At 42.1% G+C, this 17,674-nt stretch overlaps 2 protein-coding genes across 2 annotated transcripts; both read left to right on the top strand.

Moving 5' to 3' along the window:
* Positions 1-412: 412 nt before the first annotated feature.
* Positions 413-1,681, top strand: LOC124288468. Its single transcript, XM_046724988.1, has 2 exons — positions 413-1,238; positions 1,273-1,681. The coding sequence occupies exons 1-2, from the start codon at positions 570-572 to the stop codon at positions 1,498-1,500; spliced, it is 897 nt and encodes a 298-aa protein (XP_046580944.1). The 5' UTR covers positions 413-569; the 3' UTR covers positions 1,501-1,681.
* Positions 1,682-5,295: 3,614 nt separating this feature from the next.
* LOC124288469 (NPC intracellular cholesterol transporter 1-like) lies at positions 5,296-17,223 on the top strand. The gene is made up of 4 exons (XM_046724989.1): positions 5,296-5,550; positions 13,018-13,180; positions 13,295-13,874; positions 17,046-17,223. The coding sequence occupies exons 1-4, from the start codon at positions 5,296-5,298 to the stop codon at positions 17,221-17,223; spliced, it is 1,176 nt and encodes a 391-aa protein (XP_046580945.1).
* The last annotated feature ends 451 nt before the right edge of the window (positions 17,224-17,674 follow it).

The raw sequence follows: 17,674 nt of genomic DNA on the forward strand, positions 1-17,674 counted from the left end.
CCCAGTGGTAAGGTCTCCAGTATTTGGTTGGGTCCCCACGTAAATGCTGACTCTGAGCTAATGGCATAATGAAAGCAAAACGTTGACACTCATGCAAGAACAGCCTTTATTGGTATCAACATTTCCTCAGAGGATTCGGACTGCCATTACCTTAACTAATGTTAATCGGAACAAAGCCAGTTCTATTTACTGTTTCAGGTCGCCATTGATGTCCAGAGAAGACGAACACTTTTCCCATCGGTCATTCAGACGTTCCAGCAGTCTCTGCATATGATGGAGAACACCAGTTTCCAGAACGACCTTAAGACTTTCCTTCGTGAATACAACGATCGTTACGCCCTTCAGGTTCTGCCCGCCATCTTGTGTCTTGCTGTTCTGATGGTGCTAGGCTTCTGGGGAACTCGTTTGTCTGTTACGTGTACATTGCAAAGTTCAAACCAAGCCCCACCAATAGATATATAATAGCCCTGGCAATATTTGACCTTATCAACTGTGGCATATGCATACCTCATGAAATAGCTGACTTGAGATATAGATACACATTAGCACGATACGGCTTGTGCAAGATCATGCGAGTAATCATGGCATTTGTATCGTATGCTTCTGGATCCATTCTCCTAGCTGTAGCAGTGGACAGGTACAGGAAAATTTGCCGACCTTTTCAAAGACAGGCAACATGGTTAGATGCTAAAGTCACAATCGCTGTGTGTTCAGTCATGTCTTTGATTGTCGCCTTACCGGTTGCTGTTATCTACGGTGTAAGAACAGTGACCACAAACAACATCCACATCAACGGTTCAGATTGTTCGATATCAGACGACTACAGTGGGACGCCATATCCAAGCATCTATAATGGTGCTCAGTTCTTCATTTTCGTGGCTGCTACACTATGCCTTCTTGTCCTCTACAGCCTAATATGGAGGCAGGTTGCTAGACGTAGGACATTCTTCAACAAGAACAGAACCAGGCAGAACCCAGAGCAGCAGTTACACAAATCTATTGTGTCCTTTACTGTCCAGTCTCATGCTCCTGAAAACACGTGTGCAGCGTCAGAATCGAGCCCACCAACTGACGAACACCTTCGTCAAGGAGAGTCTGAAACAGATGAAGGAATGAGTTCCTCGAAAGGTACCTCTACCGGCTTGGACCCACCAGAAGATGTCCATGTTGCTAGCACGCTAAGTACACATTCATCGTCAGGAAACAACAAGAGGTCACACAAGACACTGTTTATGTTGTTTCTGATCACCCCTTGTATTTGTACTGAGCTTTCTTCCTCATCTGTGTATAATCGCGGCCAGACAAGCCTCTAAGGAAACGTTTGCAGGCATTCAAGGAGCTAGGGCAGTGCTGTACAGTTTGTTCCTGAGGTCGCATTTCATCAATAGTGTCGTCAATCCGATCATATACGGCTTTTGTAATCTGTATTTCCGACGGGAAATTAGACTCTTGTGGAGAAAAGTTACATGTTATGCCACAGGTGCATTTTCTAGATCTTAGGCCTCATCACTTTGAACATCCGGGTTCGATTCCTATCATGGGTACACTGTATGAAGCCCATTTCTGGGGTCTTCCGCTGTGAATTACTAGAATATTGCTAAAAGGGGCGTAAAACATACTCACTCTAAGTATCCGGGGATGCAGAATATTTTATGTGTCGCAGTACACTGAATGTACATTAGAAAAATATAGCTAGTTAGTGTTTCTTGAATATCTTTTCAAGCCAATATCATAACAGAATATCGTGGGTATGGGAGACCAATGGATCTGTTGCCGAGACTGCTGAAAAGGTCATTTGACCTCAGGATACACTATCTACTGGAGATGCTCCATGTTACAATACGTACTGCCAGTGAATCAGTTTTGCCAGTGAATCAGAATTTTCTCTCCTACAACCTGCATTTTCTATCTTGAAACTCTAACTGATGTACAAACTGCCTCAGTCTCATTTGCAAACAAGCTTGTGACACATTTCAGCCTTTTGTTATGTTGTTGTAAGTTTAACTCTTACACATGCTGAATGCAACAAATCAATTTCTGTTTCATGTGAGTGAAAACATTTATATAATGGAACTTAATTAAGCACCCCCATGTTTTAGAACAGAGATATGAACAGAAAAGTGTCAGAATGTTCATGCTTCTAGGACAATAATGCCTGATTGTTTGGTGGAAGATTGAATAATGACTACAGACAAACCTGCAAAATGTAGGCAATGTGTTAATCTGTACGTCCTGTACGTAAGAAGTGTCAACGTAGTTGATTTAATGGAAAAGCAGATCATTGAATACAAACTGTCCTGGCACAACACGTGATGAGATAGTGTCGGATCCCGCGATCTGTATAGGCCATTTGAAGTCTACTGAGGTCTTTGACATCAGAATATCGTGTATCCGCCACGTGCCTGGATGTCAGCCTCCACAACAGGGCGAATATTCCTCAGCACATGGTAATGCTCTCAAACGACCATCCAATGACCTTGAATGACGTTCCAGCTGCATGCATGCCCACTAGCTGCGGTCTCATTCGAAGTCTTCTTCTGGCCATATTAACGTGTATGACTGACACAGAGGGCATATTTGATTTTATTCGCCCAGGCAGAGATATCAATGATATCAATGGGTAGCAAGCTTGGTTTAAACATATTTATTCATTTAGTCATGATGGGATTGGTAAACAAGCATAAAAACATGCTTATATCAATGCCGCTCCCTAACAATGATACAATAGTATTAACAATAATGATAGTGACGTACACATGCGCTGGGTGCAAAACTTAAAGGAACAATATTGACAATATAATGTGTTACAATTTGCAAACATACGTTGAAGGCAAATAAACTAGAAGCTGTTGTGATCTCAGTATAACAGCAAGGCACGTCATGTACAATAAAACTAGGCTAGGTAAATTGCGATAATCTCTGTGAAGATATGATATAATTATGTACCGATTTTAGTAGTTCCAGATTTACCTGTTCTGATGAGCCCGAATGACCAAATAAGATTGATGGCTAATTAAATCCTCTACTAAAGAAGTATACATTTGATCTTATGTCGTTAAATATGGGACAGATGAAGCGCATCTTCGGTGTGATGCCCACAGTTACATTCAGGACTATCAGACATATATCTGGAAAACTTATCTCCATTTAGATCGCTACACTCAAGCCGAAGTCGGGAGTGGATTATCTGGCAAGATCTTGAACCATGGGAAAGATTAAAGTAGATTTCACTGGTGTTCTGTTCTTTTGGTTTGTTTTTGAATTCCCGAAGAGTATTGGTGTTTACGATATCTGGAGGGAGAGAGTTCGAGATGTTTTTGTAGGTCAGAAATCTCGTGTTTTATTATCTGAAATGTGCTACTAACAATGGTATTGTTGACACGTCATCATCAGCGCCAGCTACATCACTATGATGAAATATATACGGGAGTGTTTAATTAAGTTCCATGCGAATGTCGCCACTATGGTGTTCAAAACAATTTCAATTCGTTCTCCACCTTTTTTTCATACCTTTTTGAAGTTGGCGAATTTCTTTCGTAGACCTACAATGTTTTCAACTGAAAAACAAAAGAAAGTATACAGAGTTGTTTGGTGTTTTAGAATTTAAAATTACATGAATTTGTGTTAGCATCTTGGCTACCAATGTTCACGATTGGCGAAAACGGAAAATATTAGAAGCCATCAACATAAGGAGATTAAAACCAGAGATTAACAGAGATCAAGGTGTATACCTCCCTAGTGCCTGGAACATCACAAAAGCCGCACCATACCCACCTCTATTGTCACTTAATCAGTTGTACATCACCCTGCTGTGTTCACATTTCCTTATCCCCATTGTTTGTGTCAACTGGCTTTACCTTATCTTAATTATCATTGTTTTTATAACTTCTTTTTGATCTTGCCTCAATGATTGAGGTATATACATGTACATCTCTGACCGCCTCCGTGGTGTAGTGGTTAGAGCGTCCGCCCGGAGAGCGGAAGGTCGCGGGTTCGATCCCCGACCGTGTCATACCAAAAGACGTTAAAATATGGTACTTGGTCCCTGCCTGGCGCTCGGCATTAATGGGTACAACAAGGACTGGTCGGCTTGGAGTCAGTATAATGTGTCTGAGTGGGGTATTCATGCTTCACTGCGGCATGGTATCTCAGTGGGCTAGCACTATAAAACCAGCTTAAGTCCGGACTGGTACAAGCAGCCGCACATACACATACACACGCATGCACGTCCTCATATGAGCGAAATATTCTCAACCACGACGTAAAACCCAATTTCACTTTTCCTCACATGTACATATCTGGCTTCCGGCAAATCTAATCGTCACCTAATTAGCTGTACATCACTCTACTGTATTCACATCCCTTTATCCTCACTATTTGTGTCACTGGCGTAACCTTATCCCAAATATCATTGTTGTTTTAACTGCTTTTACACCGGTACGCTGTGATTGATTGTATATACATGTATATATGTCATGGATATATATCATCAATCCTATCCCGAAGTCATCATGTGCTGATAAATATGACCCTTTATCATCATGAGGTATCTCCTTGACAAATTCAAGCTATAAACTGTACTGTTCGGTGCTGAATACAAGACTGTACAAGTATACAGAAACCAGGGACTGTATAGCTGAGGAGCAGAACGGTTTCAGGAGGGGCAGGTCCACAGTAGAACATATATCATCACTCACATCCATAGTGGAAACTCGGAAATCTTTAAAGAAATCGACGTTTTTAGCATTCATAGATTTTAGAAAGGCTTATGATAATATTGATAGTTCTATATTGTGGAGAAAACTGTCTGATCTTGGAATCTTTGGAAAGATGTATGAAGCTATTATCTCCCTTTACAAGAGTGTGAAGAGTTGTGTCAGAATAAATGGAAATATGACTGAATGGTTTAACGTCAAGTGTGGGCTTAAACAAGGATGCCTTCTCTCCCCTCTGCTATTCAACGTCTACGTCAATGATTTGATAACTACCATAAAGAGTTTCAATATTGGTGTGAAGTTCATTGACGAAACACTGACTGTGCTAGCTCATGCAGACGATCTGGCCCTGTTAGCTGAAGATGAAGCGGACCTAAAAGTACTTTTAGACATTTTACACAACTGGTGTGAGAACAATTTCATGACTGTAAACTCGGATAAATCAAAAGTTCTACACTGTAGACCTGTAAATATGCCAAGAACGACTTGTATTTTTCAGTGTGGTCCTACGTCACTAGAGCTAACGGACAGTTACTGTTATTTAGGCCTATTGATAACAGAACACTTAGACTACACAAGGATGGCCAAGGTTGTAGCTAGTTCGGCAGGTCGAGCGCTGGGTCTACCGATTTCTAAATTCAAGTCCATGGGCGGTATGCACTACACCACATACAGGAAACTCTTTGACGCCATGGTCGGAGCAGCGATTTGGGCGACCTCAAACTCTACATACGCAACGACTATACAAAACAGAGCTATGAAATTCTATATGGAAGTGCGGAAATCTACCCCCAACGCTGCAGTGACAGGCGACATGGGATGGACACCTACACCAGTGAAACTCTGGGGCTTTCTCATGAGAATGTACACTAGACTTACTTGCTTAAACCCAGACAGACTAACTTATAAGATTTTTAACTGGACAAAACAGATGGCTTCAAGAAAAAAAAAACCTGGACAAAGCGCTTACACCTACAACTGTCATCACTAGACTTGACTGATTTGACAGAAGTTGACAATGGATTACGGAGGAAGGAAATTGTGCACACAGTCCAGGAAGCAGTACACGAAAAATGTTTTAATGAATGGAAAAAGAAAATAGATTGTCCGACTGGTCGAGATGACAAGGGAGGTAATAAACTTCGACTATACAGAGCCTTTAACAAAGACTATGGAGCAGAGCATTATGCTACAGAACACATACCACGAGGACACAGAAGAGCGTTAGCTATGTTCAAATGCAGAGTTGCCCCCTTACTAATAGAAACTGGACGTTTTAATAATATGCCTGTGGATGAGAGGATGTGTTTTAATTGTTTGACCGTGTTGAAGATGAAATACATGTACTTTTATTATGTCCTTTATATCAGTCTATCACAAAATGTTTGCTGGATAAGTGCCAATTTCTAGACAGTAACTTTATAAATTTTACAGATGTGGAAAAGTGTTTGTTTATAATGTCTAGTCCTTGTTTAAGTAAATTAACAGCCAAGACCTGCTTTGATGATTTAAAGGAACGACGCCGCCAACTTTACCATTAGCCTGTCAACATATGTAAATTTTATTATATCATATATCATTATATTTATATTCTGTATAATTTTATGTGTAAATAGTCTCTCATAATCCTTTTAAGGATGGCTCATCTTATGTTTCTATTTTATATTGTTTTAATATCTGTAAATGAGTTTAGACATATAATAAACAATCTGCCTGTCTGTCTGTCTGGCTTCCTGTAAATCTGGTATATATAATTTGTTTTCTATATCTGTCGTTAATCACCTGAAGAAGGGACAAGAAGCAGCCCAGTTGCGTATTTCGAGTACTGTTGGTAAAAACGTTGATTTGTGTAATAGGTTGCCTTTTCTGCTTGTAAATCTAGTCCTCTTAATAAAAATAAAATTTGTTGATTTGCCATTGATCAATGTATATTGGGGGTACGAAGGAAGAGAGAGAGAGAGAGAGAGAGAGAGAGAGAGAGAGAGAGAGAGAGAGAGAGAGAGAGAGAGAGAGAGAGAGAGAGAGAGAGAGAGAGAGAGAGAGAGAGAGAGAGAGAGAGAGAGAGAGAGAGAGAGAGAGAGAGAGAGAGAGAGAGAGAGAGAGAGAGAGAGAGAGAGAGAGAGAGAGAGAGAGAGGCGTGAGTGAGTTAGTGAGTTAGTGAGCTTGGAAGTGTTTCAGCATTAATTACATCAGGTATCGAGGCAACCCCAAACTGGCGTATGCTTTTCTGTTGCCTTCCACTTGGAGAACCCACACCCAGGGATAATCTGGGATATAATCCATCTATCATAGAATCCTGGCACAGGTAAGGTATGCAATTCCTACTGCGATGTTTTGGTGCATCGGGTTAGTGGACCACTCGCGCAGCTCATAGACATAACCCAACATCCATTAATTTCTCATTAATCTTATCAAAGGTGAATTCACTGAGAGATTTCCCTGTACGCACCATTACAAAATATCATCATTTTTGCCACATAATCCACTCTGATAGATTACTTATTCATGCATAAGTTCCTTGATTTTACACACACACAAAAATAACATTATAACTACGAAATAAAGAACGCAACCCTTCCCCTAAAAAGCGATTCAAGGGGATCTAGTTAACTCAGGTGGAATCTAGTTAACTCTTGCTGTCAGTAATGCAATAACCTCGCCTGATCCAGGTCACACAAATTCTACTCATCCAAAACACGTCGTCACATGCATGGATGGATTTGTGTGTTTAATTTGATTTAAAATGATATTCTAATATACGCGTGTTTACTGTGCACATACCTACGAGACGAGGACTTTTAGATGGCATAGGCTTCTCTATATGTCATATCAAGTAGAAAAGTCAAGAAAGATTATACAACAAAATTAGACACTCAAATAAACAATAATCATAGCACTAAACTATGGTGGCGTTTAGTTAAAAACTATATGAACAAAAAATCTAAAAGTACCTCCTTTCCTCCTATTACCCACAATAACGAAGTCTATCAAGAACCAGAATCAATAGCAAACGTTTTAAATAATTACTTTATTGACCAGGCAATAATCGCTGAATCTAATAAGGATCTTCCAAATATGACATTAAACAATAACAGTAAATATATGAGGAATTTATGTCTTACAAAGCAGGATGTTGAAGATGTTCTATCCTCGTTAAACTTTACCAAAGCGAGTGGACCAGATGGTATTGGAAACCGCTTCCTACGTTTGGTATCGCCCTCCTTGTCACTAGCATTAACTAACCTCTTCAACAAGTCACTTCAAACATCAGTTTTCCCAGACATATGGAAAGAATCATCAGTCATACCAATCCACAAGAAAGGTAATATTATCGACTGTTCGAACTATAGACCCGTTGCCTTAACATCTTGTTTATCCAAGGTCTTTGAAAAAGGTATATTTAAATATGTCTTTAACTTCATGAGAGATAACAATTGCCTCTCAAATTTACAATCTGGATTCATGCCAGGAGATTCAACAGCTTACCAACTCACGCATTTGTATAATTTTATTGCTAAAGCTATAGACAACGGAAAAGAAGTAAGAGCTGTATTCTGCGATATAAGCAAGGCATTTGATAAAGTTTGGCACAAAGGGATTATCCATAAACTAAAATCATGTCGGATAGTTGGGAACTTATTGAAATGGTTTGCAAGTTATTTGCAAAATAGAATGCAAAGAGTAGTTATCCAAGGTTACAAATCAGAATTAAAACCGATAATAGCCGGAGTGCCCAGAGGATCAGTCCTTGGACCTCTTTTATTCTTAATATACATAAACGACATAGTTGATGGAATCGAAAGTAATATACGCCTTTTCGCAGACAACACATCACTCTATGTAATAATCGACGATCCCCATACGAGTGCATTTATTCTTAACTCAGATTTAGACAGAATATCTAAATGGGCGGAAACCTGGCAAGTAAAATTTAATCCAAACAAAACTGAAACTATCCATTTTTCACACAAAACGAAACCTTGTAATGAAACCTCCCTCTCGATGAATATGGTACCCCTATAAATGAAGTGCACATTCATAAACACTTAGGCATTATTTTTCAGGAAAACCTCCTTTGGCATTCCCACATTAATGAAATGATAAGGAAAATTTGCCCTATGATTATTTGCCTTCGTAGTTTTAAATATAGACTATCACGCAAAACTCACGAAACAATGTATAAATCCTTTATCTTACCTCTATTTGACTATATTGCTGTCATGTCTGGGACAATTGTACAAACGAACAGTCCTTGTCACTAGAAAACCTTCACTTAGATGCCTTACGCACACTATGTGGTGCAGTTAGAGGTACGAGCCATGCGAAACTATATCATGAGACAAACCTGACTTCCTTATCGAAACGGAGAGAAACTTCTAAATTAACATTATTTTACAAAATGGTAAACCGTATGGTTCCTGACTATCTTTGTGATCTTGCTCCAGGGAATGTTTCTGATAACAGTAACTACAATCTTAGGAATAATGAAAATTATCAGACTATAAGATGCAAATCTACTAATTATGCCAAATCGTTTTTGCACGATACAATTATACTCTGGAATGACCTACCTACAAATGCTACAAACGCTTCCTCTGTTGGACAGTTTAAAAATTCAATCACACCACAAGTTAATACCAACACAATGTTCGATCTAAATTTTGGTAGTCGATTTTGTCAAATAATACACTGCCGCCTTAGATTGGGATGCAGTGACTTAAACAGTGATAAGTATAATCGTTTCATTTCTGGTAATGCTTCTTGTTCCTGCTCACAAGATTATGAGGATATATTCCTCTATTTTTTCATGTGTCCTAAATATAATACCATTCGATACGAATCGTATTTCTATGTGAAAGGTTTCTCCCTGCGGGATGTGCTAAATGGCAATAACTCAGTATCACATCAGACGAATATGGATATTCTACGGTCAGTCCATCAATTCATTATTACATCAAAACGTTTTGATTCATAAAGTTTTGTAGCTTCTCTTATTTTTTATTTGTATCAACTGGCCACGAAACAAAAGCAAGATAAATTGTTGATATCCATGATTGTTATTATTCAGAGATAACTTGATATAACCACTATAAATATGTACAACATTATGCACAAATGTGAACCTTCACATGTATTATGGAGCGGCATTAATATAAGCCATTAAGGCTTGTTTGCCAATCCTTTTCTTTCTTCTTGAATAGAATAAAATATGTTTAAACCATATCAAGTACCAACCACATAGCCCGTTTTCCATTATGCAATGGATCAAAGTACAAATCTACCAAATCCAGATAGAATACAAAAACATAATATCACAGCAGAGGGTATACCAGTCGAATTGACCTATAGCTACAAAATGCCCCAACAAATTTGGTCAAATTGCCCCAGGAGATATTCAAAATGTTCCAATCTATTTAAAATTTTAAAATATGTTAAACATAGATGCATAGTGTTTGTTTTGGTAACTTTGATATTATATTCTTCATATAAAAGTTATAACATGCAAAATAATTGTCATTACAGTGTTTTCTATTCAGGAATATTCCTATAACTCTTATGAGTTTAGTAATGGAATATTAATCAGAATATTACATCCTAATAACTTGTATATGAAGAATATAATATCAAAGTTGACAAAACAAACTATATGCATTAATGGCATATATTTAAGCATTTTAAATAAATTGGGACATTTGGAATACCCCATGGGACAATCCGACAAACTTTCTTGGGCAACTCCACCAAATTTGCATTTTGTAGCTACCCTCAGCACATACGCGATGTACATGGTTGAGTGAGTGAGTGAGTTTAGTTTTACGCCGCTTTTAGCAAAATTCCAGCAATATCACGGTTTAAACATATTGTTTTTCATAAAAAAATGAATTGGGGTTGGTGAACAAGCTTTACAGCTTATATCAACACCGCTCCCATACAACATATATTACAAAATTAAGTGAAGCATGTGTCGTCATCGATAGTGACTATCATATAAATAATACATGTGTGCATATTACATCAAATACAAGTACCACTATCATACACCACGGCGGGGGGCACCAGAAATGGGCTACATGGTGCAGAGATATGAATACAAGTTGACCCCCACCTAGTTCCCATCCCAACCCAACCAGTTGGAACCCCGACCTTGGTGGCATACATATTAAATAAACAAACCCTTAATATTCATGGACAGTGAAAGATGTAACTATTTCACCCTTTCATAAAAATGCATATAGACAGATTAAATACAACAGCTTGTCTTTGATCTTGTGAGGAGAATGTATACATACTAGTTTTTCTGTAATATAAATCTTCCAGATACCGTTGTCTATGCGTAAAGTATTTAGGGCAAAAGTGGAGAACATGAAATTCATCATCCAAATCGTTTACAAACTAACTTACCTAGGTTTGGATTAAGCCATAGCAAACCTGATCAACAAACCGATACCGAAATCAGGTTTCATTATAAACGCGTTCCTTATTTGTAACAACCGAACGCGTCATCGATCACGCCTGTTGCGACCAGAACTGGGATAACTAATATGGAGAATTATACGTCTTACTTTCAACTATGTATTTAATCGACAAACAATTATTAAGATCAAAATCAGCTTCACAACTCGTGTCCTTTATTTTAACTACTGATTGCAAAAAAATGCCAATGGCAGCGCTCCATAGTCGATGCCCGCCATTAATATATCAGCGCCAAAAATGTAGAAACGTGAAACTGAAACGAAATAGAATTCATTTTCATGCGCTTTACTGTAATTACTCTACTAGCTTAAAATAAATAAGTGAGCGACCAATTAATGTTCCTGGTTGTGGATGCTGAATTTAGGTGTCAGGTGTTTTTCATTCCTTTTTTATTCATATTGATTCATTCATTCCCAGAAATGGTTACTGCTCAACTTGAAATATGACTTTCTTGCAATATCTAATGATATTTTAAAATATAGCTAATTATTCCTTTTAACAATATATGTGTATGCCCACAAATAGAACCAGAAAATATATGATGTGAATGGTATTGGAGTTTGATTTTATAGTTTAATAATTATGCTAATATGTGTAAAAATATAGTAAGTTGTATCTAAATATCGGCAAGCCTGGTCATTTTTGCACAGTGTTTATGTAATAATACAGTAAATAGTTTCTTTTAAAGTATGAACGGGGAATAAAAGAAAATTAAATAATGTCATAATCATTTTTTTAATGATGTTACATGGAATTTTACTTGTTTTTGTGAGGGTGACAATGCGACAATGCCCCTTCTACGCTTCCATATCTGTGTGAGCATCACCTACTATAACAGCATGTTTTAAAGAACATCGTGTCATGTCAAATACTGGAAAACACAAAGCCCGTACTATAACTGTAGAAGAAATGCGCCTAAACCATGCGGTAGTACTATCAACCTTTGGTTCGACTTTAATCTGAAGATATATCAACTCACCTTTTGTACTGGATTCAAAAGCTCCAAATTCCTATCTCAAAGATAAACTAACTTTAATGCAGACATGGAAAACAAGTCGAATTATCCCCAAGTGGATTCTCAGAACGTTGTGCTTGACGTTTTTTTACAATAACAGAAAAGAAACAGTTTCAAATCTGTCAAAAATTATTTTTCAACTTTATACCCCACTAATCTAATGACAAACGTTAGAAAAAACTTAACACCTCGATCCATGTTTTTTTGGTTACAAAACGTGGTGACGATAGACATGTTTATATGTTTTTAGATGTTAGCCCAAATTGTCGAAAATGAAAACAAACGCTATCTGAAGCTTAACCAGTAAATAATCCTGAGCTTCCTCACTCATAACATCTATGTAACATTTTGGGATAAGACATTTTGCAGTAGGCATTCCCATGGCACCACTCGTGCTCTGTCTTGTTAATCTGTTTCGCGTGTCACCACTGACTTTAAGTGATCCGTTCATATAATGTTCACAGCTATTCTTCTCTTTACTGAAAAGGAATGTTTTCTGAGGATAGTCAAGACGTTCTATATTTCATGGATATGGATCAGAATCTCTGCTCGGATTGGCAAAGTAGAGTAGCAGTGAACCCAAACACGTTCACCCCAGCACAGTTTCACACCAGACTGTTTCACCGCGGTTGTTTCACCCTATACAGTTTCACACCATTTATAGGTTGTTTCACCCCACCAAATAACTATTATTATTATTATCAACTATAAAATTGTTTCAATATTTTATAACCCCGACGCAGTGTTGTCGGTATTTTGCTACGGCGACGTAAAACCTAAACCATTCGCTCACTCTGGTTTTATTTTTCTCAGGCAACACCCGCGGGACATGGTCAGTGTGTGATGTATGGCATGTGTGGGGTGAACCCAAACACTGGGAAGCCCGTTCCCTGTGCATACACCGGACCCCCCAAACCCCTCACTGACCCCACTGCAAGGCGTGTTTTAGAAGAAAGGTGTCCGGACTTTTCTCATGGTCAGTATTCGTCTTGTATTTTAATTTGACGTGATGTGTCTTTGTTATTCTGTTTTTCACAACGTACCCCTCTTCTTAGTCATTATCTGTCAAACAATCTTTCCTGTTTTTCAGACACAAGCACGTGCTGTGACGCTCATCAGCTGTCTTGGCTCCAGTCCATGCTGACAGTGCCGGATCAGATCCTGGGAAACTGTCCAGCATGCAACTACAACTTCAGGAACGTCTTCTGCAACATGGTGTGTAGTCCCAAACAGAGCGACTTTGTCACCGTCACCAGTACTTCCTCCCAGTCGGTCACGGCCATAAAATACGACGTCACTACGACCTTCGCCGACGGCATGTACAAATCGTGCAAGGACGTCACTATGCCATCTCCCGGTGGTAACGCCCTTGGTTTTTCGTGTGGTTGGCCCGCAGATGAATGCTCCCCAAAAAGGCTACTTTATTATCTCGGCAACGTACGAAATGGTCAATCAGCTTTCTCGATCAAGTTCGATGTAACTGAATCTCCAGACGCGTTGCCGAGCGGAGTTACCTTGTACCCTATGAACGCAACAACTATTCCATGTTCCTCCCCTGTGGGCAAAAGAAGCAGATGTTCCTGTCGTGACTGCGGGGCTGTTCCATCTCCCACCACAACCGTTGCCCCGAATCCCTGTACAAAGAGCCAAAAGGGTGGTATTCAAAAAGCGTAAGTTTCGTCGATAAAGATTAAATGCCATTATTAATAGAGCCTCGGGGAGACAGCAAGCGTGACAGGGAGAGGGGTAGAACAAGAGGGTACGGGGAGACGGGAACGAGAGAGACGTAGGGCAAAATTGGGTTTCGGAGAAAGGCAGGGTAAGAGGGGACGGAAGATGGGTAGGGAATACGGGTAGGGGAAATAAGTAAGTCAAGACTGAATGAGGAGAGGGGAAGGACAAGACTGGACGGTGAGAGGGGAAGGACAATACTGGACGGGGAGAGGGGAAGGATAAGAATGGACGGGCAGAGGGGAAGGACAATGCTGGACGGGGAGAGGGGAAGGACAAGACTGGACTGGGAGAGGGGAAGGAGAAGACTGGACGTGGAGAGGGGAAGGAGAAGACTGGACGGGGAGAGGGGAAGGACAAGACTTGACTGGGCGAGGGGAAGGATAAGTCAGGACGGGGAGAGGAGAAGGACAAGACTGGACGTGGAGAGGGGAAGGATAAGTCAGGACGGGAAGAGGGGAAGGTCAAGACTGGACGGGGAGAGGGGAAGGTCAAGACTGGACAGGGAGAGGGGAAGGACAAGACTGGACGGGGAGAGGGGAAGGACAAGACTTGACTGGGCGAGGTGAAGGAGAAAACTGGACGGGGAGAGAAGAAGGACAAGACTGGACGGGGAGAGGTGAAGGATCAGACTGGACGGGGAGAGGGGAAGGAAAAGACTGGACGTGGAGAGGGGAAGGACTAGACTGGACGGGGAGAGGGGAAGGACAAGACTTGACGGGGCGAGGTGAAGGAGAAGACTGACCGGGGAAAGTGGAAGGACAAGACTGGACGGGAAGAGGGGAAGGAAAAGACTGGACGGGGAGAGGGAAAGTACAAGACTTTACGGGGAGAGGGAAAGTACAAGACTGGACTGGGAGAGGGGAAGGAAAAGACTGGACGTGAAGAGGGGAAGGATCAGACTGGACGGGGAGAGGGGAAGGACAAGACTGGACAGGGGAGAGGGGAAGGAAAAGACTGACAGGAGAGGTGAGGAAGGATAGGACTGGACGGGGGGAGGGGAAGGAAAAGACTGGACGTGAGAGGGAAGGACTGGACTGGACGGGGAGGGAAGGACAAGACTTGACTGGGCGAGGTGAAGGAAAAGACTGGGCGGGAGAGGGGAAGGACAAGACTGGACTTGACTGAGGCGAGGAAAGGAGAAGACTGGACGTGGAGAGGGGAAGGACAAGACTTTACGGGGAGAGGGAAAGTACAAGACTGGACGGGGAGAGGGGAAGGAAAAGACTGGACGTGAAGAGGGGAAGGATCAGACTGGACGGGGAGAGGGGAAGGACAAGACTGGACGGGGAGAGGGGAAGGAAAAGACTGGACGTGGAGAGGGGAAGGACTAGACTGGACGGGGAGAGGGGAAGGACAAGACTTGACTGGGCGAGGTGAAGGAGAAGACTGGACGGGGAGAGGGGAAGGACAAGACTTGACTGGGCGAGGTGAAGGAGAAGACTGGACGTGGAGAGGGGAAGGACAAGACTGGACGGGGAGAGGGGAAGGAAAAGACTGGACGTGGAGAGGGGAAGGACTAGACTGGACGGGGAGAGGGGAAGGACAAGACTTGACGGGGCGAGGTGAAGGAGAAGACTGACCGGGGAAAGTGGAAGGACAAGACTGGACGGGGAGAGGGGAAGGAAAAGACTGGACAGGGAGAGGGAAAGTACAAGACTGGACGGGGAGAGGGAAAGTACAAGACTGGACGGGGAGAGGGGAAGGAAAAGACTGGACGTGGAGAGGGGAAGGATAAGACTGGACGGGGAGAGGGGAAGGACAAGACTTGTCGGGGCGAGGTGAAGGACAAGACTTGATGGGGCGAGGTGAAGGAGGAGACTGACCGGGGAGAGTGGAAGGACAAGACTGGACGGGGAGAGGGGAAGGACAAGACTGGACAGGGAGAGGGGAAGGAAAAGACTGGACGTGGAGAGGGGAAGGATAAGACTGGACGGGGAGAGGGGAAGGACAAGACTTGACGGGGCGAGGTGACGGACAAGACTTGACGGGGCGAGGTGAAGGAGAAGACTGACCGGGGAGAGTGGAAGGACAAGACTTGACGGGGAGAGGGGAAGGATAAGACTGGACGGGGAGAGGGGAAGGAAAAGACTGGACGTGGAGAGGGGAAGGATAAGACTGGACGGGGAGGGAAGGACAAGACTTGACTGGGCGAGGTGAAGGACAAGACTTGACGGGGCGAGGTGAAGGAGAAGACTGACCGGGGAGAGTGGAAGGACAAGACTGGACGGGGAGAGGGGAAGGACAAGACTGGACGGGGAGAGGGGAAGGACAAGACTGGATGGGGTGAGGGGAAGGACAAGATTTGATGGGGAGAGGGGAAGAACAAGACTGGACGGGTAGAGTTGAAGGACATGACTGGACGGGGAGAGGGGAAGGACAAGACAGGATGGGGAGAGAGGAAGGACAAGACTGGACGGGGGGGGAAGGACAAGACTTGACGGGGAAAGGGAAAGTACAAGACTGAACGTGGAGGGGGAAGGACAAGACTGGACGGGGAGAGGGAAAGTACAAGACTGGACGGGGAGAGGGGAAGGACAAGACTGGACGTGGAGAGGAGAAGGACAAGAGTGGATGGGAAAATAGGTAGGGCAAGGTTCGACAGGGAAAGTGGTAGGGCAAGAAGAGACGGGGAGATTACGAGGGGAAAGACAAGATTGGACGGGGAGAGGGGTAGGGCAAGAAGAGACAGGGACATTACGAGGGGAAAGACAAGATTGGTTGGGGAAAGGGTAGGGTAAGAAGAGACGGGGAGAGGGAAAGGCAAGAGGGATACGGAGAGGCATAGTAGAAGAGGGCATGGATAGAGGGGTTAACAGGAAAGGGTGAGGTGGTGAACGAGGTTAGGGATCGGTAGAAACAAGACCGGGATAGCACATTGACGGCACATTGAAGGACAGAGAAAGGAGAGTCAGATATAGGGGAGAAATAGAGAAAATGTATGGAAATGGAGACGGAAGGACAAGCCATATTCAGCCGCAAACACACCCCTACAGTGAAGTACCGTACCTCCTGCTCTTCTCGGAAGAATAATCATAGAGTTCATCCAACCAATCGCCATTCCATCCCATTATCGTAAACGTTCTGACGTTTTGCCCTTATAACTGCAGCCCGGGGTATGCGAGTCTGCACCTGTTGATCCAGAGACTGGGCAACCACTCAAGGATACAGGATTTCTACCCTCCCCCAAGTCTGCAGAGCATCATGTTCCAAGCAGTCTTCGAGAAAGCCTCCCTGCATCAGGTCAGTTGGATACTCCTAATCAGTTTTGTTGGGCCAAATGTGTAACGAGAGTTTCAAAGGTTCAAATTTAGTCAGGTGCTGTTTTTTTTAATGATAAATATCACTTGACTTTGAACAGACTTTTGATATGTCCACTGTTGATTGCACACGTGTCCAGACTACAGCTGACTGTCCCAGTGTCATTGTTTCCATAGGTGATTGTGGGTGTGTCGTCATGTCTGTCATATCCATAGCTTATTGTCCGTATATCGTCATGTCTGTCATATCCATAGCTTATTGTCCATGTGTCGTCATGTCTGTCATATCCATAGCTTATTGTCCATGTGTCGTCATGTCTGTCATATCCATAGCTTATTGTCCATGTGTCGTCATGTCTGTCATATCCATAGCTTACTGTCCATGTGTCGTCATGTCTGTCATATCCATAGCTTATTGTCCATGTGTCGTCATGTCTGTCATATCCCAAGCTTATTGTCCATGTGTCGTCATGTCTGTC

Source organism: Haliotis rubra, unplaced genomic scaffold, assembly GCF_003918875.1.
Source record: "Haliotis rubra isolate DU_JTF1 unplaced genomic scaffold, ASM391887v1 Scf419, whole genome shotgun sequence".
Classification (NCBI taxonomy): Eukaryota; Metazoa; Mollusca; class Gastropoda; order Lepetellida; family Haliotidae; genus Haliotis; species Haliotis rubra.

What these genes read in the sequence shown, in the direction of transcription:
- LOC124288469 (XM_046724989.1), top strand. Translation starts at nt 5,296, where the DNA reads ATGGCCAAGGTTGTAGCTAGTTCGGCAGGTCGAGCGCTGGGTCTACCG. An exon ending in TGGGATGGACACCTACACCA is followed by an intron (nt 5,551 to 13,017) that starts GTGAAACTCTGG and finishes TATTTTTCTCAG; the next exon opens with GCAACACCCGCGGGACATGG. An exon ending in AAGGGTGGTATTCAAAAAGC is followed by an intron (nt 13,875 to 17,045) that starts GTAAGTTTCGTC and finishes TTATAACTGCAG; the next exon opens with CCCGGGGTATGCGAGTCTGC.
- LOC124288468 (XM_046724988.1), top strand. Translation starts at nt 570, where the DNA reads ATGCGAGTAATCATGGCATTTGTATCGTATGCTTCTGGATCCATTCTC. An exon ending in ACAAGACACTGTTTATGTTG is followed by an intron (nt 1,239 to 1,272) that starts TTTCTGATCACC and finishes GTACTGAGCTTT; the next exon opens with CTTCCTCATCTGTGTATAAT.